The sequence below is a fragment of the Nerophis ophidion genome, linkage group LG04 (assembly GCF_033978795.1).
Source record: "Nerophis ophidion isolate RoL-2023_Sa linkage group LG04, RoL_Noph_v1.0, whole genome shotgun sequence".
Taxonomy (NCBI): Eukaryota; Metazoa; Chordata; class Actinopteri; order Syngnathiformes; family Syngnathidae; genus Nerophis; species Nerophis ophidion.
In genome coordinates, this window is record NC_084614.1 from 6,487,618 (window position 1) to 6,515,117 (window position 27,500).

The 27,500-nt window shown below is 42.3% G+C and overlaps 1 protein-coding gene across 1 annotated transcript in view; it reads right to left on the minus strand.

Annotated features, from left to right (window-relative positions):
- Positions 1-18,236: 18,236 nt before the first annotated feature.
- LOC133550807 (regulator of G-protein signaling 21-like) overlaps positions 18,237-27,500 on the minus strand; it is a 10,242-nt gene continuing 978 nt past the window's right edge. Inside the window, exons 1-4 of the mRNA XM_061896857.1 lie at positions 22,799-27,500; positions 22,641-22,731; positions 22,407-22,573; positions 18,237-18,552 (exon numbers count right to left, since the gene is read on the minus strand). The exon at positions 22,799-27,500 is cut by the window's right edge and continues 978 nt beyond it. Of these exons, the coding sequence (XP_061752841.1) occupies positions 18,367-18,552; positions 22,407-22,573; positions 22,641-22,731; positions 22,799-22,831 (477 nt within the window). The 5' untranslated portion in view covers positions 22,832-27,500 and the 3' untranslated portion in view covers positions 18,237-18,366. The remainder of the gene's footprint in view (positions 18,553-22,406; positions 22,574-22,640; positions 22,732-22,798) is intronic.

Genomic DNA, 27,500 nt, shown 5'->3' on the forward strand with positions numbered 1-27,500 from the left:
CGGGGGCAGCAGCCTAAGCAGGGAAACCCAGACTTCCCTTTCCCCAGCTAGCTCTTCCCGGGGGATCCCGAGGCGTTCCCAGGCCAGCCGGGAGACATAGTCCTCCCAACGTGTCCTGGGTCTTCCCCGTGGCCTCCTACCGGTTGGACGTGCCCTAAACACCTCCCTAGGGAGGCGTTCGGGTGGCATCCTGACCAGATGCCCGAACCACCTCATCTGGCTCCTCTCCATGTGGAGGAGCAGCGGCTTTACTTTGAGTTCCTCCCTGATGGCAGAGCTTCTCACCCTATTTCTAAGGGAGAGACCTGGAAACTCATTTGGGCCGCTTGTACCCGTGATCTTATCCTTTCGGTCATGACCCAAAGCTCATGACCATAGGTGAGGATGGGAACGTAGATCGACCGGTAAATTGAGAGCTTCGCCTTCCGGCTCAGCTCCTTCTTCACCACAACGGATCGGTACAACGTCCGCATTACTGAAGACGCCGCACCGATCCGCCTGTCGATCTCACGAAATGGTGGTACCATTTCCTGGTTCTATGACAGTGAGGTCAATAACCCGCAGAAGTGCTTTCAAAGTCTACCATTCTTTTGATTTATGGTTCATTTTGTTTCCAGTAGCTAATATCTCTTTCCATTTTGAAATACAGCGGCTGAAAGTCTCCAGTAGGTTGGGGCGCTCAGCAAAACTCCTCCCCTCAGTTGACTATCTGCGTGAGAGTGTTCCCATTTCACGTGGACCACTCAAACTCGCTCAAAAAAAAAAAACATATTTATCAAAAATCCGATTCTGAGAGACATAAAGAACGTCTCTCAAACGAAGAAATGAGGATTGCACTTGAAAGACTCGACCGGTTTGCAAAGATCCCATCTTGCGCAGCAGTCCCAGATGCAGTCAGAAGCTTTCTTGGTTTTACAAAGCGAAATTAGATTAGATTAGATTAGATTAGATTAGATAGTACTTTATTTATTCCGTCAGGAAAATTACAATTTTCAGCACAATCCCATTCAAGATCAGACAAACATTACCGGGAGACAGAACAGGATGGCTGACGGGTCTGCCGGCTTCCAGCGCCCCTTACAAAAAAGATGAGGTACAGGTAAACAAGAGGGGGTAATGGGAGAAGAAAAATAGAAAATTAAAATAAAATAAAAAATAAAAACATTGGTCTTAGCCTGGGCCCTGGAGAGGGGGTGCAGACTGAGGCCAAGGGAAAAAAAACAACTCATAGCCATAAGACGGAAACATCAAACATCAAAGAACACAGAGGACATTAAAGACATTAAAGCAGCAGATACAACCAGACACTTCTACATACAGCTATGAATAAAAAGTAAAAGAAACAAATCCACTGTGGTGGCCTCTGCGGTGTTCCACGCCATCGTCCGCTGGGGTGGAGGGGGCATGGCCAGAGACAGGAGCAGACCCAACAAAGCAACCAAGACAGCCGACTTCACCCTCGGCCAGTGTCCAGTCCGAATGGATGAGCGAGGATACGTCCAAGGTGACTGAGGTGTCCGACACCCGCTCACCCAGCCAGGACACCGCCGAAGCCTCTCCGTCCCGGCGCTCAGTGCTAGCTCCGCAGTCCTGTCCCCTCATCCGCATCTCCTCCAGTCCCTCCAAACCGACTCCGGTGTGGCAGAGACCCAGCAGCTGGTCTCCATGGCCAAAAGGCTCCCGGGAGGCAGATGCAGAAGTCCACAAAAAAAGCACCACAGAGGTCACGAAAGTGCCACCCCTTGTCACACAGTCCCAAAGGGTCCCGGGCCAAAAGGCAAAAAAATATAATAACACATGAAAACAAGAGGGAAACACAAAAGGAGGACACAAGAGCACAGAGATCCTGCCTACAGCAGCCACTACAGCAGCGCCATCTTGGGGAAAAAAAAGACAGAAATGTAAACACAAATCAATCAATGTTTACTTATATAGCCCTAAATCACTAGTGTCTCAAAGGGCTGCACAAACCACTACGACATCCTCGGTAGGCCCACATAAGGGCAAGGAAAACTCACACCCAGTGGGACGTCGGTGACAATGATGACTATGAGAACTTTGGAGAGGAGGAAAGCAATGGATGTCGAGCGGGTCTAACATGATACTGTGAAAGTTCAATCCATAATGGATCCAACACAGTCGCATAATCTCCTTCCATCTGGGGCTCCACACAAGATCTCACCCCGTGGGGTCAAAATGATCACGAAAAATGGTGGGGGGGGGGGGACCTGGAGACACCACAGTAAGAAAGGCTAGCATCAGTAACACACTACGTTGCCAATGACTCAAATCCTGCAGTGCCAGATGTGCCCCCCCTGCTTAAGCCAGGCCCATCTGAAGTTTGCCAGAGAGCATTTGGATGATCCAGAAGAGAATTAAGAGAAGGCCTTTTGGTCAGATGAAACCAAAATAGAACGTTTTGGTCTGAAATTAGACTTGTGGTGTTTGGAGGAGGAGGAGGAGGAGGAAAATGCTGCAAAGAACACCAGGCCTACTGTCAAGCATGGGGGTTGGAAACATCTTGTTTTCTTGCTGAGGGACAAGGACGACTGATCGGTCTAAAGCAGGGGTGCCCATTACGTCGATCGCGAGCTACCAGTCGACCGCGGAGGGTGTGTCGGTCGATCTCCAGCCAGGCTTTTAAAAAAAATAGACCTAAAAATTAGACGTCACTTAAATGACATTCACGGTACCGGAGGGTCTTGTGAGATGACGCTGGCTGCTGCAAGATCATTATTATGAAAATATGACCGAGAGGAAGGCGAGAAACACTTTTTATTTCAACAGACTCTCGCGCCGTACCTTCCGTCAAAGCTCTAAAGGCCGACTGCACATTTCCTATCTTCACAATAAAAGCCCTGCTTCATGCTGCCTGCGCTAACTAAATACAGAGTCTCGAAAAACTGGCGTACACAAGCGATCCCTCAGAAAGCTGGCGTGCACATCACTTGTGCACGCCAGCTTTCCGAGACTCTTATTTTGTTAGCGCAGGCAGCATGAAGCAGGGCTTTTATTGTGAAGATAGGAAATGTGCAGTCGGCCTTTAGAGTTTTGGAGTCCTTCGCCATGGGCCAAGGACCCTATTGAAACTGCTGTGTTTTATTATTATTCCGCACCTACGCGCTGTAATTTGACCCCTTAACATGCTTCAAAACTCACCATATTTGACACACACGTCGGTATAGCAAACCTTCCCCAACATATTAAGCAACCAATCCCCCAAAATGAAAATTGCGCTCTAGCGCCCCCTAGGAAAAAATTACAGACAAAACTGCATGTAACTTCTGTTAGGAATGTCATAGCGACATGAAACGAAAACTCCTATGTAGGTCTGACTTAGACCCAATTTTCATACACTCACTTTTTTCAGCAAAAATCTACAGGAAGTTGGTAAAAACCCCTTCAAAATAAAATGTTCGCAAAAAATAAAATTTTTGCCTCTTTGCGCTGTAATTTGACCCCCTTTAAAATGCTTCAAAAGTCACCAAACTTGGCGCACACATAAGGACTGGCGAATATTGCCATCTAATGAAAAAACCAAACCCCAAAACTCAAAATTGCGCTCTAGCGCTATTTTTGAATAAAACACTGAAAAAACTGCTCCTAGGAAGAAAACACAGACAAAACTGCTTGTAACTTCCGGTAAGAATGTCGGAGGGACATGAAACAAAAACCTCTATGTAGGTCTCGCTTAGACCTACATTTCATAGATTGACAACCCCCAACAAAAATAAACAGGAAGTTTGCAATCCCCCCTTCAAAACAAACGTTTTGTAAAAACCGGTCACCTTTCTTCAAACATTATCTCCTCTGAGTGAGTTTGTGGTTTTGGCTTCAAACTCGCACAGGAGAGGGATTGAACCCTTCTGATTAAAAGTATAGAACAGAGTTTTGATAAGTTCTCAGGTTTTGATTTTACGCGCCTTCAAAGAACCCCTGTGCAAAGTCTCCTAAAAAATGTCATTTTTGCCTCTCTAAGCTGTTATTTGACCCCCTTAAAATGCTTCTAAACTCACCAAACTTGACACACACATCAGGTCTGGTAAAAATTGCGATCTGATGAAAAAACCTAACCTCAAAACTCAAAATTGCGCTCTAGCGCCCCCCTAGGAATACAACACGGGCAAACTGCTCCTAGGAAGAAAACACAGACAAAACTGCTTGTGACTTCTGGTAGGAATGTCAGAGAGACATGAAACAAAAAACACTATGTAGGTCTCACTTAGACCTACATTTTAATAATTAACATACTTTAGCAAAAATCAAAAGGAAGTTTGATATTTTCACTTCAATACAACAACTGCATTACTTTCACAATGCATTAGATTCTCAAAATAGTGGCTCCAAGGTGTCTTCTAACGCTTATCCGGCCGTGGGTCTCGGGGGCAGCAGCCAAAGGCGGACCCGACCAACGCTGCTTGCAGCTTTAATTATTATTATTATTACTGTTTTGACCTTCTGCACTCTCCAAACTACATGCTGCTGTCCAACAGACGTCACTGTGCGTGTGACTTCACACTGATTTCTTATCCCCTTCTCACTTCCTCCCTACGCCGCCTGTATCTCACAGATACATATTTCTCTTTTATCTCCCACTTCCTCCCGCCAATCATCTTCACTTTTACTCCAGCAAGCTGCTGGATTTCTCCACATACTAATCAATCAACAACGCCACAGTACTCTGTTTGAAAAGTACAGATTTTTAGGAGCAGAGGAGCATGTTGGGCAGCGCACACACACAGAGTACTTACAAGCAGACACAGTGTGTGGACAGAAAAGGTAGAACGGACGCATTTTGCTGTAAAAAGTCAAGATAAAGGTGAAGTTATAACACTGAAACACCCTCAGGAAGAGCTGCTTTAACACATGGCTAACATCCATCCATAGTGTTTTAGCAACAAATAAAGTACGTTTCCTACAAGTATTATTATCACCGGAGGACGAGGAATAGCTAAACATGCTTCACTACACACCATAGGAGGATACAATAGCTCACCGCTAACAAAAGCTAGCGTTCCTGAATGTAAACAAACGCCATGGGAGGATCTATACCTGACATCCACTGTAATGATACCAAGTACAGGGGCGTATCTAGTCGATACTACTATGACTATATCAATATTTTTTATCGTCGAAAATTTTTTTTTTTCCCCTTTTTAAAATGTATATTATGTTTAGTCAGTAAATATTTCCCTCGACACATGAGGACTTTGAATATGACCAATGTATGATCCTGTAACTACTTGGTATCGCATCGACACCTAAATGTGTCGATGTCGATGTCTATGTTAAAACAAAAAATAAGCAGATATTAACAGTAAATGAACAAGTAGATTAATAATGCATGTTTTACAGTTTGTCCCTCATAATGTGTATAAAATAATAGGTGTATAAATGACACAATATGTTACTGCAGACTAATTAGAAGGGTTTGTTTGTTTACTTCCTACTAAAAGACAAGTTTATTAGGTGTTATATTTTATTGTATGATCTTGTAACAACTTGGTATCGCATCGACACCTAAATATATGGTATCATCCAAAACTCATGTAAATTATTAAAGAAGAGAAGAATAAGTGATTAGTACATTTGAACAGAAGTGTAGATAGAACATGTTAAAAGAGATAACAGCGCGACACCTACCCTTAACATCAGAATTTTTTAACCATATTATTATTGGTTTATTTGGTATTATATTTTATTGTATGATCCTGTAACTACTTGGTATCAGATCGATACCTAAATGTATGGTGTCATCCAAAACTGATGTAAAGTATCAAAGAAGAGAAGAATAACTGATTATTACATTTGAACAGAAGTGTAGATAGAACATGTTGAAACAGAAAATAAGCAGATATTAACAGTAAATGAACAAGTAGATTAATAATGCATGTTTTACAGTTTGTCCCTCATAATGTGTATAAAATAATAGGTGTATAAATGACACAATATGTTACTGCAGACCAATTAGGAGGGTTTGTTTGTTTACTTCCTACTAAAAGACAAGTTTATTAGGTGTTATATTTTATTGTATGATCTTGTAACAACTTGGTATCGGATCGACACCTAAATGTGTGGTATCATCCAAAACTCATGTAAATTATTAAAGAAGAGAAGAATAAGTGATTAGTACATTTGAACAGAAGTGTAGATAGAACATGTTAAAAGAGAAAACAGCGCGACACCTACCCTTTACATCAGAATTTCTTAACCATATTATTATCGGTTTGTTTGGTATCATATTTTATTGTATGATCCTGTAACTACTTGGTATCGGATCCATACCTAAATGCGTGGTATCATCCAAAACTAATGTCAAGCATCAAAGAATAGAAGAATAAGTGATTATTACATTTGAACAGAAGTGTAGATAGAACATGTTAAAACAGAAAATAAGCAGATATTAACAGTAAATGAACAAGTAGATTAATAATGCATGTTTTTACAGTTTGTCCCTCATAATGTGTATAAAATAATAGGAGTATAAATGACACAATATGTTACTGCAGACTAATTAGGAGTCTTTGTTTGTTTACTTCCTACTAAAAGACAAGTTGTCTAGTATGTTCAACATTTTATTGAAGGACTAAATGACAATAATAAACATATGTTTCATCTACACTAAAATGTGTTGTTCAAATCACTAGTGTCTCAAAGGGCTGCACAAACCACAACACAAACCACTACGACATCCTCGGAAGAACCCACATAAGGGCAAGGAAAACTCACACCCACTGGGACTTCGGTGACAATGATGACTATGAGAAACCTTGGAGAGGACCACATATGTGGGCAACCCCCGCCTCCCCACACTAAATACAGTCGCAACATTTTACAGGATGTCCCTGAACGCACCTCGCATAGCCAGAATGGCCGTGGTCTAGCCAAGCTAACATTAGCATCACAATAATAATTGTCACGATCCGTTACTTGGATCATGTCATGTTCTGGTTTGGTTCTGTTTTCTGTATTGTATCTTGTTAATATTTTGTCTTCCTTACTTCCTGGTGGCACTTCCTGTTTTGTTCTGTTGTCATAGTTACGTATTAGTGTCACCTGCCTTGTGTTTTTGACGCGCACCTACCTCCTTATTTAAATAAATAAATGATAAATGGGTTGTACTCGTATAGCGCTTTTCTACCTTCAAGGTACTCAAAGCGCTTTGACACTACTTCCACATTTACCCATTCCTACACACATTCACACACTGATGGAGGGAGCTGCCATGCAAGGCACTAACCAGCACCCATCAGGAGCAAGGGTGAAGTGTCTTGCTCAGGACACAACGGACGTGACGAGGTTGGTACTAAGTGGGTATTGAACCAGGGACCCTCGGATTGCACACGGCCACTCTACCACTGCGCCACACCGCCCATATTTCTGTCTCTATTTAAGCCTGCCCTTTTCTGTCATTCGCTCTCGCAGTCTAATTTGCTCTTTGATGCAACAGGTGACGTCGCTATCCCCGCTTGTGGTCAAAGACTTTGTGTACTTTAGCTTCCATGCTATTCTGTTGCTTGTCCCTAGCTCACATGCTAGCGCTTTTTCCCCCCCGTTTTGTCTTTAGTGCCTGAGTGCAAATATTCTCTGTTTCTAGTCCGTTTTTGTAGTGATGATAAATGATGCGTGCAATTTATCAAAGCAACAAACAAACAATCAGAACGTGCGTTCTACTGAGGTGGCTAACCATGATGCGTGCAGTTTATCAAAGCAACAATCAAACAATCGGAAAATTCCCGTCGTATCAATTCCTAGATATGGTCGTAATTATACTAAATGCACTGGGCATAATAAACACAACATTATTAATATTGCTACTACGGATAATTTGATCAAACATTCCCTAAAACAGCCCACTACCTATAATACAAGTTTTTTAAACATAAGATCATTGTCTCCCAAAACGTTGTTAGTTAATGATATTATCAGAGACAACGATCTTAACGTCATCGGTCTCAGCGAAACCTGGCTTAAACCAAACGACTTTTTTGCGCTAAACGAGGCATGTCCTCCTAACTTTACACATGCGCATATTGCCCGTCCTCTTAAAAGGGGTGGGAGGGTGGTCGCACTAATATACAACGAAAACTTTAACCTTAGTCCTAACATAAATAATAAATATAAATCGTTTGAGGTGCTTACTATGAGGTCTGTCACACCGCTGCCTCTACACCTGGCTGTTATCTCCCACCCCCCAGGGCCCTGTTCGGACTTTATCAATGAATTCTCAGAGTTCGTTGCTGATCTAGTGACACACGCCGATAATATACTCATAATGGGGGACTTTAATATCCATATGAATACCCCATCAGACCCACCGTGCGTAGCGCTCCAGACTATAATTGATAGCTGTGGTCTCACACAAATAGTGATTTAGGGCTATATAAGTAAACATTGATTGATAAACCCTCAGTTCTTGCCTTCACGCTGTGTCCATGTCCATTCCGACCGCCTCTATTGAGAGAACAAAACCACACCACGATGCCAGCCAAGCGTCACAATAATAATAATAATATTAATAATAACTAAACAATCCCGGTGGCGTGATATATAGTTGTAAATATAAAAATAGTTGTACCTGCAGGTTGTGAGTGCACTTGGGTGACAGGATCTGTGAATAAAACATCAACAATCAGCAGTTAGTTTGCTCACTATATCACTCCAAGACCATCTTTAGGTCAACAGCAAGTAGTGAAAACTTTTATGTGTCTGTTGCAAATTATTATTCCAAGTATAAAATACTGAAGACTTTTATGTGTATGTTGCAAAGTATTATTCCAGGTATAACATAGTGAAGATTGATGAAGTAGTAAAAGTGCGCCTCACCATTTGAAGGATGGACGCTTGTCAGCACTTCCGGTCAGTACCACTTGTGGCCAGCAACAAGCGCTGTTGCATCATCATTGCATGAAGCCTCGGGGGTGTTTGTTTTCCGCACCGCGACACACCGACTACAAGTTCTTCATGTGAAACTTCAAGTAAATGTCTGCTTACGTCACATTGTGACACCTCTCCTCCAAAAGAGCGTCTCCTTCCAGGGGAGCAGTGGCCACAAAAGAGATGTTTTGCCAGGGGAAATGTAACTTTATTCTTTCTTTCTTTGGCCTGTCACTCACAATCCTCTTTTCTATGCATTCTAAATAATAAATAAACGAACAGCAAGAGTCAGCTAACAGTGCAGGTCATAGGAATGTGATTCATTCTGCCTAAAAAGCCCTCCAAACTAACCTGGTGTGATTATATACACTAAACAAAGTAGTAGATGGCACGCTCATGATAATATGTACTAAGTTTCAGTCATTGTTTTTTTATGTATTTAATAATGTTTATACGTCTTTATTTACTGAAACACTTCTAAATATTGTTTACAATGTAAATTTTTACAATATTAATGTTTACAATAATAATGCTAACAATATAAATGTGGACAACATTAATGTTGATCATATTGGTGTTTACAATATTAACATTTACAACATTAACGTTGACAATATTAATGTTTACAATATTAATGTCTACATTAATGTTGACAAAATCGTTGTTGACATCATTAATGTGGACAATATTAATGATTACAATATTATTATTGACAATAATAATGTTGATAATATTATTATTGACAATATTAATGTTGACGATATTATTACTGACAATATTAATGTTGACAATATTATTACTGACAATATTAATGTTGATAATATTATTGACAATATTAATGTTGACAATTCTAACGTTTACATTTTTAATGTTGACATTATTAATGTTGACAATTCTAACGTTTACATTTTTAATGTTGACATTATTAATGTTGTCAATATTATTGTTCACAATATAAATGTGGACAATAATGAGGATAATATTATCGTTTACAATATTAACGTTGACAATATTAATGTTGACATTATTAGTCTTTACAATATTAGCGTTTACAATATTAATGTTGATAATATTAATGTGGACATGATTAATGTTGACAATATTATTGTTGACAACATTAATGTTTGCAATATTAATGTGGACAATATTAATGTTCACAATATTATTTAGAATATTATTATCATTGACAATATTAATGTTGACAATATTATTGTTGACAATATTAATGTTCGCAATATTAATGTTTACAATATTAACATTTACAATATTAATGTTGACAATATTAATGTTGACAACATTATTGTTTATAATATTAACATTTACAATATTAATGTTGGCAATATTATTGATAATAATAATGTTGATAATATTATTGTTGACATTATTAATGTTGACAATATTATTGTTGACAACATTAATGTTTGGAATATTAATGTGGACAATATTAATGTTCACAATATTATTATTTACAATATTATTATCATTGACAATACTAATGTTGATAATATTAAGGCTTACAGTATTAATGTTGACATTATTAATGTTGACAATAATATTGTTGACATTATTAATGTTCGCAATATTAATGTTTACAATATTAACATTTACAATATTAATGTTGACAATATTATTGTTTACGGTATTAACATTTACAATATTAATGTTGGCAATAATATTGATAATAATAATGTTGACAATATTGATGTTGACAAATTATTTTTTGACAATATTAATGTTTGCATTATTAATGTTGACAGTATTATTGTTGACAATATCAATGTTTGCAATATTAATGTTTGCAATATTATTATTTACAATATTATTATTATTGACAATATTAATGTTGATAATATTAATGTGGACATTATTAATGTTGACAATATTATTGTTGACAACATTAATGTTTGCAATATTAATGTGGACAATATTAATGTTGACATATTAATTATTTACAATATTATTATCATTGACAATATTAATGTTGATAATATTAAGGCTTACAATATTAATGTTGACATTATTAATGTTTACAATATTATTGTTGACAATATTAATGTTCGCAATATTAATGTTTACAATATTAACATTTACAATATTAATGTTGACAATATTAATGTTGACAATATTAATGTTGACAACATTATTGTTTACAATATTAACATTTACAATATTAATGTTGGCAATATTATTGATAATAATAATGTTGACAATATTGATGTTGACAAATTATTGTTGACAATATTAATGTTTGCATTATTAATGTTGACAATATTATTGTTGACAATATCAATGTTTGCAATATTAATGTTTGCAATATTATTATTTACAATATTATTATCATTGACAATATTAATGTTGATAATATTAAGGTTTACAATATTAATGTTGACATTATTAATGTTGACAATATTATTGTTGACAATATTAATGTTTGCAGTATTATTGTTGACAATATTAATGTTTACAATATTAATGTTGATAATATTATCGACAATAATAATGTTGACAATATTATTATCGACAATATTAATGTTTATATATATAATTATTGACAATAATAATGTTGACAATATGAATGTTGACAATATTAATATTGACATATTATTGTTGACATATTGTTGACATATTATTGTTGACATATTGTTGACATATTATTGTTCTCAGAGGTTCTTTTGTTATTAATTATTACTAATTGACACTCTGGTTGTTTCAGGAATAATTAATTAGTCGCCCCTGATTATTTTGTAAGTTGATTTCCATTCAATGATGTAAGAATAAACACACGCTGCCTTTAAAGAGGGTTTATTTTCCGTACTGATGAGAGACACACATTATTGATTGATTGATTGATGATTGATTAGAACACAACTAGTCTACTGCAGGGGCCCCCAACCCTCCTGCACCAGGGACCCCTCTGGTCTGGTGGCAGCCCAGCGAGGACACGGTGGTGGTTGGTGCATACCAGGGGGGGTCCAGTGTGGCCCCCAGATGATATTTCATATAAGAGCAAAGAAGAAACTTGCTGCCAGAACACAAAACTACTGCACTTTCTTTTCCTTCAAGCTGCCATTGATTAATAATAATAATAATAATAATAATAATAATAATAATAATCACACACACACACACACACACACACAAACACACACTCACACACACACACACACACACACACACACACACACACACACACACACACACACACACACACACACACACACACACACACACACAGAGTGTGAGAAGAATGTCAAAGAAGATGAAGTAATAACTAATAATCAAGATAATATTGTTACCTTAAAAAAAAAATCAAGAATATGTAGGATTTTTTTTTTTAAATTCTGACTGGAGTCCTGTTGGAATTCTACTCACTTTTTATTTTTGATTTTATATTTTTTTAATGTCTTTGCTCAAAAACTAATCATTAAATTCATTTTAAATCATTTAATTCCATTAAAATCTCCAATGACTTCTCACCTCTCATCTCTCAGGGGTGCAGGCTTACTCCCCTGGTGTGTCATGAACAGGTGTGTCTTATGAACATGTGTCTCAAGGACAGGTGTGTCTTATGAACAGGTGTGTTTTATAAACAAGTGTGTCTCATGAACAGGTGTGTCTCATGAACAGGTGTGTCTTATGAACAGGTGTGTCTTATGCACAAGTGTGTCTCGTGAACCGGTATGTTTCATGAACAGGTGTGTCTCATGGATAGGTGTGTCTTATGAACAGGTGTGTCTTATGCACAAGTGTGTTTTGTGAACCGGTATGTTTCATGAACAGGTGTGTCTTATGGACAGGTGTGTCTTATGAACAAGTGTGTCTCATGAGCAGGTGTGTCTCATGAACAGGTATTTTTTTACATGAATAGGTGTCTCTTACGGACAGGTGTGTCTAATGAACAGGTGTGTCTCATGAACAGGTATTTTTTTTACATGAATAGGTGTCTCTTACGGACAGGTGTGTCTTATGAACAGGTGTGTGGCTCATGAACAGGTATTTTTTACATGAATAGGTGTCTCTTACGGACAGGTGTGTTGAATGAACAGGTGTGTCTTATGGACAGGTGTGTCTTTTGAACAAGTGTGTCTCATGAACCGGTGTGTCTCATGAACAGGTGTTTTTACATGAATAGGTGTCTCTTATGGACAGGTGTGTCTTATGAACAAGTGTGTCTCATGAACAGGTGTGTCTTATGGACAGGTGTGTCTTATGAACAAGTGTGTCTCATGAACAGGTGTGTCTCATGGATATGTGTGTCTTATGAACAAGTGTGTCTCGTGAACCAGTATGTTTTATGAACAGGTGTGTCTCATGGATAGGTGTGTCTTATGAACAGGTGTGTCTTATGTACAAGTGTGTTTTGTGAACCGGTATGTTTCATGAACAGGTATGTCTCATCGACAGCTGTGTCTTATGAACAGGTGTGTCTAATAAACAAGTGTGTCTCATGAGCAGGTGTGTCTCATGAACAGGTATTTTTTTACATGAATAGGTGTCTCTTACGGACAGGTGTGTCTAATGAACAGGTGTGTCTCATGAACAGGTATTTTTTTACATGAATAGGTGTCTCTTACGGACAGGTGTGTCTAATGAACAGGTGTGTCTCATGAACAGATGTGTCTCATGAACAGGTATTTTTTTACATGAATAGGTGTCTCTTACGGACAGGTGTGTCTTTTGAACAAGTGTGTCTCATGAACAGATGTGTCTCATGAACAGGTATTTTTTACATGAATAGGTGTCTCTTACTGACAGGTGTGTCTTATGAACAGGTGTGTGGCTCATGAACATGTGTGTCTAATGAACAGGTATGTCTTATGAACAGGTGTGTCTTATGCACAAGTGTGTTTTGTGAACCGGTATGTTTCATGAAGAGGTGTGTCTCATCGACAGCTGTGTCTTATGAACAGGTGTGTCTTATGAACAGGTGTGTCTAATGAGCAGGTGTGTCTCATGAACAGATGTGTCTCATGAACAGGTATTTTTTTTACATGAATAGGTGTCTCTTACGGACAGGTGTGTCTAATGAACAGGTGTGTCTCATGAACAGGTATTTTTTACATGAATAGGTGTCTCTTACGGAGAAGGTGTGTCTTGTGAACAGGTGTGTGGCTCATGATCAGGTGTGTCTAATGAACAGGTGTTTTTACATGCATAGGTGTCTCTTACGGACAGGTGTGTCTAATGAACAGGTGTGTGACTCATGAACAGGTGTGTCTAATGAACAGGTGTGTCTTATGGATAGGTGTATCTTATGAACAAGTGTGTCTCATGAACAGGTGTGTCTTAAGGACAGGTGTGTCTTATGAACAAGTGTGTCTCATGAACAGGTGTGTCTTACGAACAAGTGTGTTTTATAAACAAGTGTGTCTCATGAACAGGTGTGTCTTACGAACAAGTGTGTTTTATAAACAAGTGTGTCTCATGAACAGGTGTGTCTCATGATTAGGTGTGTCTTATGAACAAGTGTGTCTCTTGAACCGGTGTGTTTCATGAACAGGTGTTTTTACATGAATAGGTGTCTCTTACGGACAGGTGTGTCTTATGAACAGGTGTGTGACTCATGAACAGGTGTGTCTAATGAACAGGTGTGTCTTATGGATAGGTGTGTCTTATGAACAAGTGTGTCTCATGAACAGGTGTGTTTCATGAACAGGTGTTTTTACATGAATAGGTGTCTTTTAAGGACAGGTGTGTCTTATGAACAAGTGTGTGACTCATGAACATGTGTGTCTTATGGACAGGTGTGTCTAATGAACAAGTGTGTCTCATGAATACGTATTTTACATATACACACCTGTCTCTTAAGGACAGGTGTGTCTTATGAACAAGTGTGTGACTCATGAACAGGTGTGTCTAATGAACAGGTGTGTCTTATGGATAGGTGTGTCTTATGAACAAGTGTGTTTCATGGACAGGTGTGTCTCATGAACAGGTGTTTTCACATGAATAGGTGTCTTTTAAGGACAGGTGTGTCTTATGAACAAGTCTGTGACTCATGAACAGGTGTTTTCACATGAATAGGTGTCTTTTAAGGACAGGTGTGTCTTATGAACAAGTGTGTGACTCATGAACACGTGTGTGACTCATGAACACGTATGTCTTATGGACAGGTGTGTCTAATGAACAAGTGTGTCTCATGAACACGTATTTTACATATACACATCTGTCTCTTAAGGACAGGTGTGTCTTATGAACAGGTCTGTCTCATGAACAGGTGTGTCTGATGAACAGGTGTTTTTACATGAATAGGTGTCTCTTAAGGACAGGTGTGTCTTATGAACAGGTGTGTCTTATGAACAGGTGTGTCTTTATAAATAGTTAATAAATGATTGAGTGTTTTTGACTGGTGGTTGAGGAGCGGTGGATTAGGAGGCAGGTGTAGGACAAGGTCTAGATGAGTGGTAGTTGGCAGGTGTAGGACAAGGTCTATGTGAGTGGTGGTTGGCAGGTGTAGGACAAGGTCTAGATGAGTGGTAGTTGGCAGGTGTAGGACAAGGTCTAGATGAGTGGTGGTTGGCAGGTGTAGGACAAGGTCTAGATGAGTGGTGGTTGGCAGGTGTAGGACAAGGTCTATGTGAGTGGTGGTTGGCAGGTGTAGGACAAGGTCTAGATGAGTGGTGGTTGGCAGGTGTAGGACAAAGTTTAGATGAGTGGTGGTTGGCAGATGTAGGACAAGGTCTAGATAAGCGGTAGTTGGTAGGTGTAGGACAAAGTTTAGATGAGTGGTGGTTGGCAGATGTAGGACAAGGTCTAGATGAGTGGTGGTTGGCAGGTGTAGGACAAGGTCTAGATGAGTGGTGGTTGGCAGGTGTAGGACAAGGTCTAGATGAGTGGTAGTTGGCAGGTGTAGGACAAGGTCTAGATGAGTGGTGGTTGGCAGGTGTAGGACAAAGTCTAGATGAGTGGTGGTTGGCAGGTGTAGGACAAGGTCTAGATGAGTGGAGGTTGGCAGGTGTAGGACAAGGTCTAGATGAGTGGTGGTTGGCAGGTGTAGGACAAGGTCTAGATAAGCGGTAGTTGGTAGGTGTAGGACAAAGTTTAGATGAGTGGTGGTTGGCAGATGTAGGACAAGGTCTAGATGAGTGGTGGTTGGCAGGTGTAGGACAAGGTCTAGATGAGTGGTGGTTGGCAGGTGTAGGACAAGGTCTAGATGAGTGGTAGTTGGCAGGTGTAGGACAAGGTCTAGATGAGTGGTGGTTGGCAGGTGTAGGACAAGGGCTGGATAAGCGGTAGTTGGTAGGTGTAGGACAAAGTTTAGATGAGTGGTGGTTGGCAGATGTAGGACAAGGGCTAGATGAGTGGTAGTTGGCAGGTGTAGGACAAGGGCTAGATGAGTGGTGGTTGGCAGGTGTAGGACAAGGTCTAGATGAGTGGTGGTTGGCAGGTGTAGGACAAGGTCTAGATGAGTGGTGTTTGGCAGGTGTAGGACAAGGTCTATGTGAGTGGTAGTTGGCAGGTGTAGGACAAGGTCTAGATGAGTGGTAGTTGGTAGGTGTAGGACAAAGTTTAGATGAGTGGTGGTTGGCAGATGTAGGACAAGGGCTAGATGAGTGGTAGTTGGCAGGTGTAGGACAAGGGCTAGATGAGTGGTGGTTGGCAGGTGTAGGACAAGGGCTAGATAAGCGGTAGTTGGTAGGTGTAGGACAAAGTTTAGATGAGTGGTGGTTGGCAGAAGTAGGACAAGGGCTAGATGAGTGGTAGTTGGCAGGTGTAGGACAAGGTCTAGATGAGTGGTGGTTGGCAGGTGTAGGACAAGGTCTAGATGAGTGGTGGTTGGCAGGTGTAGGACAAGGTCTATGTGAGTGGTAGTTGGCAGGTGTAGGACAAGGTCTAGATGAGTGGTAGTTGGTAGGTGTAGGACAAAGTTTAGATGAGTGGTGGTTGGCAGATGTAGGACAAGGGCTAGATGAGTGGTAGTTGGCAGGTGTAGGACAAGGGCTAGATGAGTGGTGGTTGGCAGGTGTAGGACAAAGTTTAGATGAGTGGTGGTTGGCAGATGTAGGACAAGGGCTAGATGAGTGGTAGTTGGCAGGTGTAGGACAAGGGCTAGATGAGTGGTGGTTGGCAGGTGTAGGACAAGGTCTAGATGAGTGGTGGTTGGCAGGTGTAGGACAAGGTCTAGATGAGTGGTGTTTGGCAGGTGTAGGACAAGGTCTATGTGAGTGGTAGTTGGCAGGTGTAGGACAAGGTCTAGATGAGTGGTGGTTGGCAGGTGTAGGACAAGGTCTAGATGAGTGGTGTTTGGCAGGTGTAGGACAAGGTCTATGTGAGTGGTAGTTGGCAGGTGTAGGACAAGGTCTAGATGAGTGGTAGTTGGTAGGTGTAGGACAAAGTTTAGATGAGTGGTGGTTGGCAGATGTAGGACAAGGGCTAGATGAGTGGTAGTTGGCAGGTGTAGGACAAGGGCTAGATGAGTGGTGGTTGGCAGGTGTAGGACAAAGTTTAGATGAGTGGTGGTTGGCAGATGTAGGACAAGGGCTAGATGAGTGGTAGTTGGCAGGTGTAGGACAAGGGCTAGATGAGTGGTGGTTGGCAGGTGTAGGACAAGGTCTAGATGAGTGGTGGTTGGCAGGTGTAGGACAAGGTCTAGATGAGTGGTGTTTGGCAGGTGTAGGACAAGGTCTATGTGAGTGGTAGTTGGCAGGTGTAGGACAAGGTCTAGATGAGTGGTGGTTGGCAGGTGTAGGACAAGGTCTAGATGAGTGGTGTTTGGCAGGTGTAGGACAAGGTCTATGTGAGTGGTAGTTGGCAGGTGTAGGACAAGGTCTAGATGAGTGGTAGTTGGTAGGTGTAGGACAAAGTTTAGATGAGTGGTGGTTGGCAGATGTAGGACAAGGGCTAGATGAGTGGTAGTTGGCAGGTGTAGGACAAGGGCTAGATGAGTGGTGGTTGGCAGGTGTAGGACAAGGGCTAGATAAGCGGTAGTTGGTAGGTGTAGGACAAAGTTTAGATGAGTGGTGGTTGGCAGAAGTAGGACAAGGGCTAGATGAGTGGTAGTTGGCAGGTGTAGGACAAGGTCTAGATGAGTGGTGGTTGGCAGGTGTAGGACAAGGTCTAGATGAGTGGTGGTTGGCAGGTGTAGGACAAGGTCTATGTGAGTGGTAGTTGGCAGGTGTAGGACAAGGTCTAGATGAGTGGTAGTTGGTAGGTGTAGGACAAAGTTTAGATGAGTGGTGGTTGGCAGATGTAGGACAAGGTCTAGATGAGTGGTGGTTTGCAGGTGTAGGACAAGGTCTAGATGAGTGGTGGTTGGCAGGTGTAGGACAAGGTTCAGATGAGTGGTGGTTGGCAGGTGTAGGACAAGGTCTAGATGAGTGGTAGTTGGCAGGTGTAGGACAAGGTCTAGATGAGTGGTGGTTGGCAGGTGTAGGACAAAGTCTAGATGAGTGGTGGTTGGCAGGTGTAGGACAAGGTCTAGATGAGTGGTGGTTGGCAGGTGTAGGACAAGGTCTAGATGAATGGTGGTTGGCAAGTGTAGGACAAGGTCTAGATGAGTTCCAGGCAGGGGGTAGTCCTGAGGAGACGGGCACAGATGTCAGAGTTGAGGAAGCGAGGGTAGCAGTCTCTGCTCATCAGGCAGTAGATGGTCTTCTGGGCGGCATCAAAGGAAGTGGGGCTGGGCTGAGACATGTTCCTGCTGATCTTCTCCCGGGTCTGGCAGTCTATGTTGATCTACAAACCACACACACACACACCATTGTTGTAAGACCAGAACACCATCCAGGACTTTAGTCTACCTCTGCAAACCCACACCATTGTTGTATGACCAGAACACCATCCAGGACTTTAGTCTACCTCTCCAGAATGTTGGATTGTGGAGACATGGACCTCTGGCCGACTGCAAAAGTGCTAACTCAGGCCAACATGGACCTCTGGCCGACTGCAAAAGTGCTAACTCAGGCCAACATGGACCTCTGGCAGACTGCAAAAGTGCTAAGTCAGGCCAACATGGACCTCTGGCCCACTGCAAAAGTGCTAACTCAGGCTAACATGGACCTCTGGCCGACTGCAAAAGTGCTAACTCAGGCCAACATGGACCTCTGGCAGAATGCAAAAGGGCTAACTCAGGCCAACATGGACCTCTGGCAGACTGCAAAAATGCTAACTCAGGCCAACATGGACCTCTGGCAGACTGCAAAAGTGCTAACTCAGGCCAACATGGACCTCTGGCCCACTGCAAAAGTGCTAACTCAGGCTAACATGGACCTCTGGCCGACTGCAAAAGTGCTAACTCAGGCCAACATGGACCTCTGGCCCACTGCAAAAGTGCTAACTCAGGCCAACATGGACCTCTGGCAGACTGCAAAAGTGCTAACTCAGGCCAACATGGACCTCTGGCCCACTGCAAAAGTGCTAACTCAGGCTAACATGGACCTCTGGCCGACTGCAAAAGTGCTAACTCAGGCCAACATGGACCTCTGGCAGAATGCAAAAGTGCTAACTCAGGCCAACATGGACCTCTGGCCCACTGCAAAAGTGCTAACTCAGGCCAACATGGACCTCTGGCAGACTGCAAAAGTGCTAACTCAGGCCAACATGGACCTCTGGCCCACTGCAAAAGTGCTAACTCAGGCCAACATGGACCTCTGGCAGACTGCAAAAGTGCTAACTCAGGCCAACATGGACCTCTGGCCCACTGCAAAAGTGCTAACTCAGGCTAACATGGACCTCTGGCCGACTGCAAAAGTGCTAACTCAGGCCAACATGGACCTCTGGCAGAATGCAAAAGTTCTAACTCAGGCCAACATGGACCTCTGGCAGACTGCAAAAATGCTAACTCAGGCCAACATGGACCTCTGGCAGACTGCAAAAGTGCTAACTCAGGCCAACATGGACCTCTGGCTGACTGCAAAAGTGCTAACTCAGGCCAACATGGACCTCTGGCTGACTGCAAAAGTGCTAACTCAGGCCAACATGGACCTCTGGCAGACTGCAAAAGTGCTAACTCAGGCCAACATGGACCTCTGGCAGACTGCAAAAGTGCTAACTCAGGCCAACATGGACCATTGCCAGACTGCAAAAGTGCTGACTCAGGCCAACAATGACCTCTGGCAGACTGCAAAAGTGCTAACTCAGGCCAACATGGACCTCTGGCAGACTGCTAAAGTGCTAACTCAGGCCAACATGGACCTCTGGCAGACTGCTAAAGTGCTAACTCAGGCCAACATGGACCTCTGGCAGACTGCAATGTGCTAACTCAGGCCAACATGAACCTCTGGCCGACTGCAATAGTGCTAACTCAGGCCAACATGGACCTCTGGCCGACTGCAAAAGTGCTAACTCAGGCCAACATGGACCTCTGGCAGACTACAAAAGTGCTAACTCAGGCCAACATGGACCTCTGGCTGACTGCAAAAGTGCTAACTCAGGCCAACATGGACCTCTGGCAGACTGCAAAAGCGCTAACTCAGGCCAACATGGACCTCTGGCAGACTGCAAAAGTGCTGACTCAGGCCAACATGGACCTCTGGCAGACTGCAAAAGTGCTAACTCAGGCCAACATGGACCTCTGGCAGACTGCAAAAGTGCAGACTCAGGCCAACATGGACCTCTGGCAGACTGCTAAAGTGTTAACTCAGGCCAACATGGACCTCTGGCAGACTGCAAAAGTGCAGACTCAGGCCAACATGGACCTCTGGCCGACTGCAAAAGTGCTAACTCAGGCCAACATGGACCTCTGGCAGACTGCAAAAGTGCTTACTCAGGCCAACATGGACCTCTGGCAGACTGTAAAAGTGCTAACTCAGGCTAACATGGACCTCTGGCAGACTGCAAAAGTGCTAACTCAGGCCAACATGGACCTCTGGCCGACTGCAAAAGTGCTAACTCAGGCTAACATGGACCTCTGGCCGACTGCAAAAGTGCTAACTCAGGCCAACATGGACCTCTGGCAGACTGCAAAAGTGCTAACTCAGTCCAACATGGACCTCTGGCAGACTGCAAAAGTGTTAACTCATGCCAACATGGACCTCTGGCAGACTGCAAAAGTGCTAACTCAGGCCAACATGGACCTCTGGCAGACTGCAAAAGTTCTAACTCAGGCCAACATGGACCATTGGCAGACTGCAAAAGTGCTAACTCAGGCCAACAATGACCTCTGGCAGACTGCAAAAGTACTAACTCAGGCCAACATGGACCATTGGCAGACTGCAAAAGTGCTAACTCAGGCCAACAATGACCTCTGGCAGACTGCAAAAGTGCTAACTCAGGCCAACATGGACCTCTGGCAGACTGCTAAAGTGCTAACTCAGGCCAACATGGACCTCTGGCAGACTGCTAAAGTGCTAACTCAGGCCAACATGGACCTCTGGCAGACTGCAAAAGTGCTAACTCAGGCCAACATGGACCTCTGGCAGACTGCAAAAGTGCTAACTCAGGCCAACATGGACCTCTGGCAGACTCCAAAAGTGCTAACTCAGGCCAACATGGACCTCTGGCAGACTGCAAAAGTGCTAACTCAGGCCATTTACATGCCATGACTTCAGTACTAACAATTCTTAGCAACATTGTTATTATAAGTGCTAATGCAGACACACTATTTATGAGCCAACCAGCTTATGCTAATTGACACGATTAGAGATATTGTTATTATACGCGCTAATGCAGACAAACTATATATACGCTAACTAGCTTACACTAATTGACATGATTAGCGATATTATTATAAGTGTTAACGCAGACACACTATTTATAATCTAACTAGCTTATGCTAATTGACACGGTTAGAGGTATTGTTATTATAAGCGCTAATGTAGACAAACTATAAGCTGACTAGCTTATGCTAATTGACATTAGCAACATTGTTTTTATAAGTGCTAACGCAAACAAACTATATATAAGAAAACTAGCTTATACTAATTGACACAATTAGAGATATTTTTTATCATAATTACTAACGCAGACAAACTATAAGATAACTAGCGTATGCTAATTGGCATGATTAGCGATATCGTTATTATAAGCGCTAACGCAGACCAAGGATGAGCTAACTAGCTTATGCTAATTGACATGGTTAGCTGGTGAGCTGGAAGTTGATCTGGAGTTTAAGTACTGAATAAAACGAAAATAATATATATACATATATATATTACTGCTAGCATTAGCTCATAGCAACAGATGGACGCAACCTTGATTTCCAAAGTGTGAGAAAAGTGCATTTTTTTGTAAATAAGGCAAAGAAATCATGAAAAACTCGAGCGCGCGCGAGTCTAAGCGGTGTACATGTATCCATGAAAATAAGTCCCAGCTGCTAATGGAGTGTTTGACTAAGAAGAAGCTTTAAAAATCCGTTCTTGTGCAAAACTACGACATGACCCCACCAAAGTCTTGGAGTGGAGTCATATTCGGTATTTATGACGTAAAAGTTTATTATTACTATTTTAAAATGGTATCATTTTGTGTTTGAGTTCGAGATACCAGTGCTTGGAGTTAAGAGCTTGTAAGTGGAGGTACGTCGGTAAGTGGTCGCCATAGCAACTGGCATGGGGAAGGAGAAGAAGAGAAGTATTGGTAAGTACTGCAGGTACCTGTCTGGGCGCCTCGGTGTGGACAAAGTCTGAGTAGATCCTGTTGGCACAGGTGATCATCTCGGGGACGGACTTGATCTTCTTGTAGTCCTCGCATGCCAGCCAGAACTGCAGGTTCTCCTCGCTGTGCTCCGACCTCAGGAACTCCCTGAAGGCCACCTGACCGGCTGGAGGGTACGACAGCATGGAGGTGTGGTCCAGGGAGGTGCAGGTGGGGGGAGAGAAGGAACTTACCTTTACTGGCCAGGACTTTGTCCACCGACTGGGTCCAGGCCTGGCGGTCCTCCAGCGGGTCCTGGGGGAGGCAGCAGCAGCAGCAGCCAGCCTTGAAGGGATGAAGGAGGGCGGGGGATGACTGAGTGCCTGACGGAGGGAACTGACATACCACTTACAGTCAGGGAAAACCTCCCGGGTGTTCTCCACATGGCTGCTGCACACCTTCAAAGTCCCCGGCGTCAGAACGCGACCGCGGACTTTATGGCCATGCTGTGGTTCTGGACTGAGCGGGTGAGGCCGGACTAAAACCTGGAGCGGCGCTTTTGAAAGTGAAGAGATCCAAATGAGCCACCCTGGCGGGAGTGGAAGTTATGGAAATGTGGATGCAAAGTTGGGGAGGGACCTCCTGCCACACCTCACCTCAACTCACCTGGGCACCACGGCAACAAGATCCCTGGTGCGGCAGCCAGGGTGTTTCTCAGCTCGCTTATTTTCACAAATGACATATTAAACACTCTTTCTGACAATTTGGGGACGTTATACCCCCTACAAGCCTGTAAGCCGCAGATCCATGCCGGCACAAAAATATTTAGGAAATGTTTATTTACTTCATTGGTGAAAAACAGGGCAGTAAAATGGCCGCGCTAACAAAACAGAAGTCATGGTCATGGACCCACGATCCAATCAGCTAAACAGACTCAATAAGAGGAGTTAACTCCTAGCTAAGCTAGCTTTCTCTCTAATCAGCTAAACAGACTCAATAAGAGGAGTTAACTCCTAGCTAGCTCTCCAATCAGCTAAACAGACTCAGTAAGAGGAGTTAACTCCTAGCTAGCTCTCTGATCAACTAAACGGACTCAATAAGAGGAGTTAACTCCTAGCTAGCTCTCCAATCAACTAAACAGACTCAATAAGGAGTTAAGTCCTAGCTAGCTCTCCAATCAACTAAACAGACTCAGTAAGAGGACTTAACTCCTAGCTAGCTGTCAATCAACTAAACAGACTCAATAAGAGGAGTTAACTCCTAGCTAGCACTCAATCAACTAAACAGACTCAATAAGGAGTTAAGTCCTAGATAGCTCTCCAATCAGCTAAACAGACTCAATAAGAGGAGTTAACTCCTAGCTAGCTCTCCAATCAATTAAACAGACTCAATAAGAGGAGTTAACTCCTAGCTAGCTCTCCAATCAGCTAAACAGACTGAATAAGGAGTTGACTCATACTAGCTCTCCAATCAACTAAAGAGACTCAATAAGAGGAGTTAACTCCTAGCTAGCTCTCCAATCAGCTAAACAGACTCAATAAGAGGAGTTAACTCCTAGCTAGTTCTCCAATCAACTAAACAGATTCAATAAGAGGAGTTAACTCCTAGCTAGCTTTCCAATCAGCTAAACAGAGTCAATAAGAGGAGTTAACTCCTAGCTAGCTCTCAAATCAGCTAAACAGACTCAATAAGGAGTTAACTCCTAGCTAGCTCTCCAATCAACTAATCAGACTCAATAAGAGGAGTTAACTCCTCGCTAGCTCTCCAATCAGCTAAACAGACTCAATAAGAGGAGTTAACTCCTAGCTAGCTCTCCAATCAACTAAACACACTCAATAAGAGGAGTTAACTCCTAGCTAGCTCTCCAATCAGCTAAACAGACTCAATAAGAGGAGTTAACTCCTAGCTAGCTCTCCAATCAACTAAACAGACTCAATAAGAGGAGTTAACTCCTAGCTAGCTCTCCAATCAACTAAACAGACTCAATAAGAGGAGTTAACTCCTAGCTAGCTCTCCAATCAGCTCAACAAACTCAATAACTCCACAAATTAGTAAAAGTGAAACAATACAAAAAGAATGTAAGCCAATAATACAAAGACACTCGTAAACGTGTTAGCATAATAGCTAAAGCTAACGAGGCTAGCTTGATTAGATTAAGACAGCAGGTAGAAACATGCATAAAAACACTCCAATACGTCACATAGGGGACACTTTAGTGAGTAAGAATAGTTTTAGTTATATTGTAAATATACAAGTAGAAACACTGTGGGCAGTTATACTTCTGGTTGAAGGCACAAAAACTTAATTACATTTTTCAGGATGTATTTGAAATATAATATTTAGTTGGATCCAAAGTTCTTTTAAGGTGTATTTGAAATACAACAATTTGTCAAAACGAGGCTAATAAATTGTGTTTTTTTAGGCGTCCAGAGTGCCTGCAGGACCCCATCTCATTCCATGACTCAACTTAACATAATTGAACTTTGTTATTTAGTGGACCTTTACTTTGGCGGGGGGCATGTTGTTGCTGCTACTACAACTTCCTGCCCTCAGGCTTGGTATTACTGGCGCCAACATATTTCCTGCTTGACAACGGGACCAAGACCTAAACCCCATTTCCATGAATCATTGATCTCATTCCGGCAAGAATGTTTTTCCTTCAGCAACATTTGCCCTCATTTGTCCGCCGGATCAATACTGATTGTTCACACCTGCGTCCTCACAACACATCAACTCACTTGTCGCCTTGTCTAAAAGCTAAATAAAAAGACAAGACAACAAATCCTTTTCAACTTATATTCAATCGAATAGACTGTAACTTTGTTATTTTATGCAAATGATCATGAAGTTAGAATGCACTCTTTTACTACGAAGCCACGCTGTTGTAACACCTGGCTTGGCAGGGTTTTGCGGAAATAAGCAGGGCCGTCCTTGATAACGTTGCTCCAAAAGCTGTATGTACCTTTCAGCATTAATGGTGCCTTCACAGATGTGTAAGTTAGCCATGCCTTGGGAACTAATACACCCCCATACCATCACACATGCTGCCTAGAACACTTTCACCCTACAACAATGACTAATACACCCCCATACCATCACACATGCTGCCTAGAACACTTTCACCCTACAACAATGACTAATACACCCCCATACCATCACACATGCTGCCTAGAACACTTTCACCCTACAACAATGACTAATACACCCCCATACCATCACACATGCTGCCTAGAACACTTTCACCCTACAACAATCACTAATACACCCCCATACCATCACACATGCTGCCTAGAACACTTTCACCCTACAACAATCACTAATACACCCCCATACCATCACACATGCTGCCTAGAACACTTTCACCCTACAACAATCACTAATACACCCCCATACCATCACACGTGCTGCCTAGAACACTTTCACCCTACAACAATCACTAATACACCCCCATACCATCACACATGCTGCCTAGAACACTTTCACCCTACAACAATGACTAATACACCCCCATACCATCACACATGCTGCCTAGAACACTTTCACCCTACAACAACCACTAATAAACCCCCATACCATCACACATGCTGCCTAGAACACTTTCACCCTACAACAATCACTAATACACCCCCATACCATCACACATGCTGCCTAGAACACTTTCACCCTACAACAATCACTAATACACCCCCATACCATCACACATGCTGCCTAGAACACTTTCACCCTACAACAATCACTAATACACCCCCATACCATCACACATGCTGCCTAGAACACTTTCACCCTACAACAACCACTAATACACCCCCATACCATCACACATGCTGCCTAGGACACTTTCACCCTACAACAATCACTAATACACCCCCATACCATCACACATGCTGCCTAGAACACTTTCACCCTACAACAACCACTAATACACCCCCATACCATCACACATGCTGCCTAGAACACTTTCACCCTACAACAATCACTAATACACCCCCATACCATCACACATGCTGCCTAGAACACTTTCACCCTACAACAATCACTAATACACCCCCATACCATCACACATGCTGCCTAGAACACTTTCACCCTACAACAATCACTAATACACCCCCATACATCACACATGCTGCCTAGAACACTTTCACCCTACAACAATCACTAATACACCCCCAAACCATCACACATGCTGCCTAGAACACTTTCACCCTAGAACAATCACTAATACACCCCCATACCATCACACATGCTGCCTAGAACACTTTCACCCTAGATCAATCACTAATACACCCCCAGACCATCACACATGCTGCCTAGAACACTTTCACCCTACAACAATCACTAATACACCCCCATACCATCACACATGCTGCCTAGAACACTTTCACCCTACAACAATCACTAATACACCCCCATACCATCACACATGCTGCCTAGAACACTTTCACCCTACAACAACCACTAATACACCCCCATACCATCACACATGCTGCCTAGGACACTTTCACCCTACAACAATCACTAATACACCCCCATACCATCACACATGCTGCCTAGAACACTTTCACCCTACAACAATCACTAATACACCCCCATACCATCACACATGCTGCCTAGAACACTTTCACCCTACAACAATCACTAATACACCCCCATACCATCACACATGCTGCCTAGAACACTTTCACCCTACAACAATCACTAATACACCCCCATACCATCACACATGCTGCCTAGAACACTTTCACCCTACAACAATCACTAATACACCCCCATACCATCACACATGCTGCCTAGAACACTTTCACCCTACAACAATCACTAATACACCCCCATACCATCACACATGCTGCCTAGAACACTTTCACCCTACAACAATCACTAATACACCCCCATACCATCACACATGCTGCCTATAACACTTTCACCCTACAACAATTACTAATACACCCCCATACCATCACACATGCTGCCTAGAACACTTTCACCCTACAACAATCACTAATACACCCCCATACCATCACACATGCTGCCTACAACACTTTCACCCTACAACAATCACTAATACACCCCCATACCATCACACATGCTGCCTAGAACACTTTCACCCTACAACAATC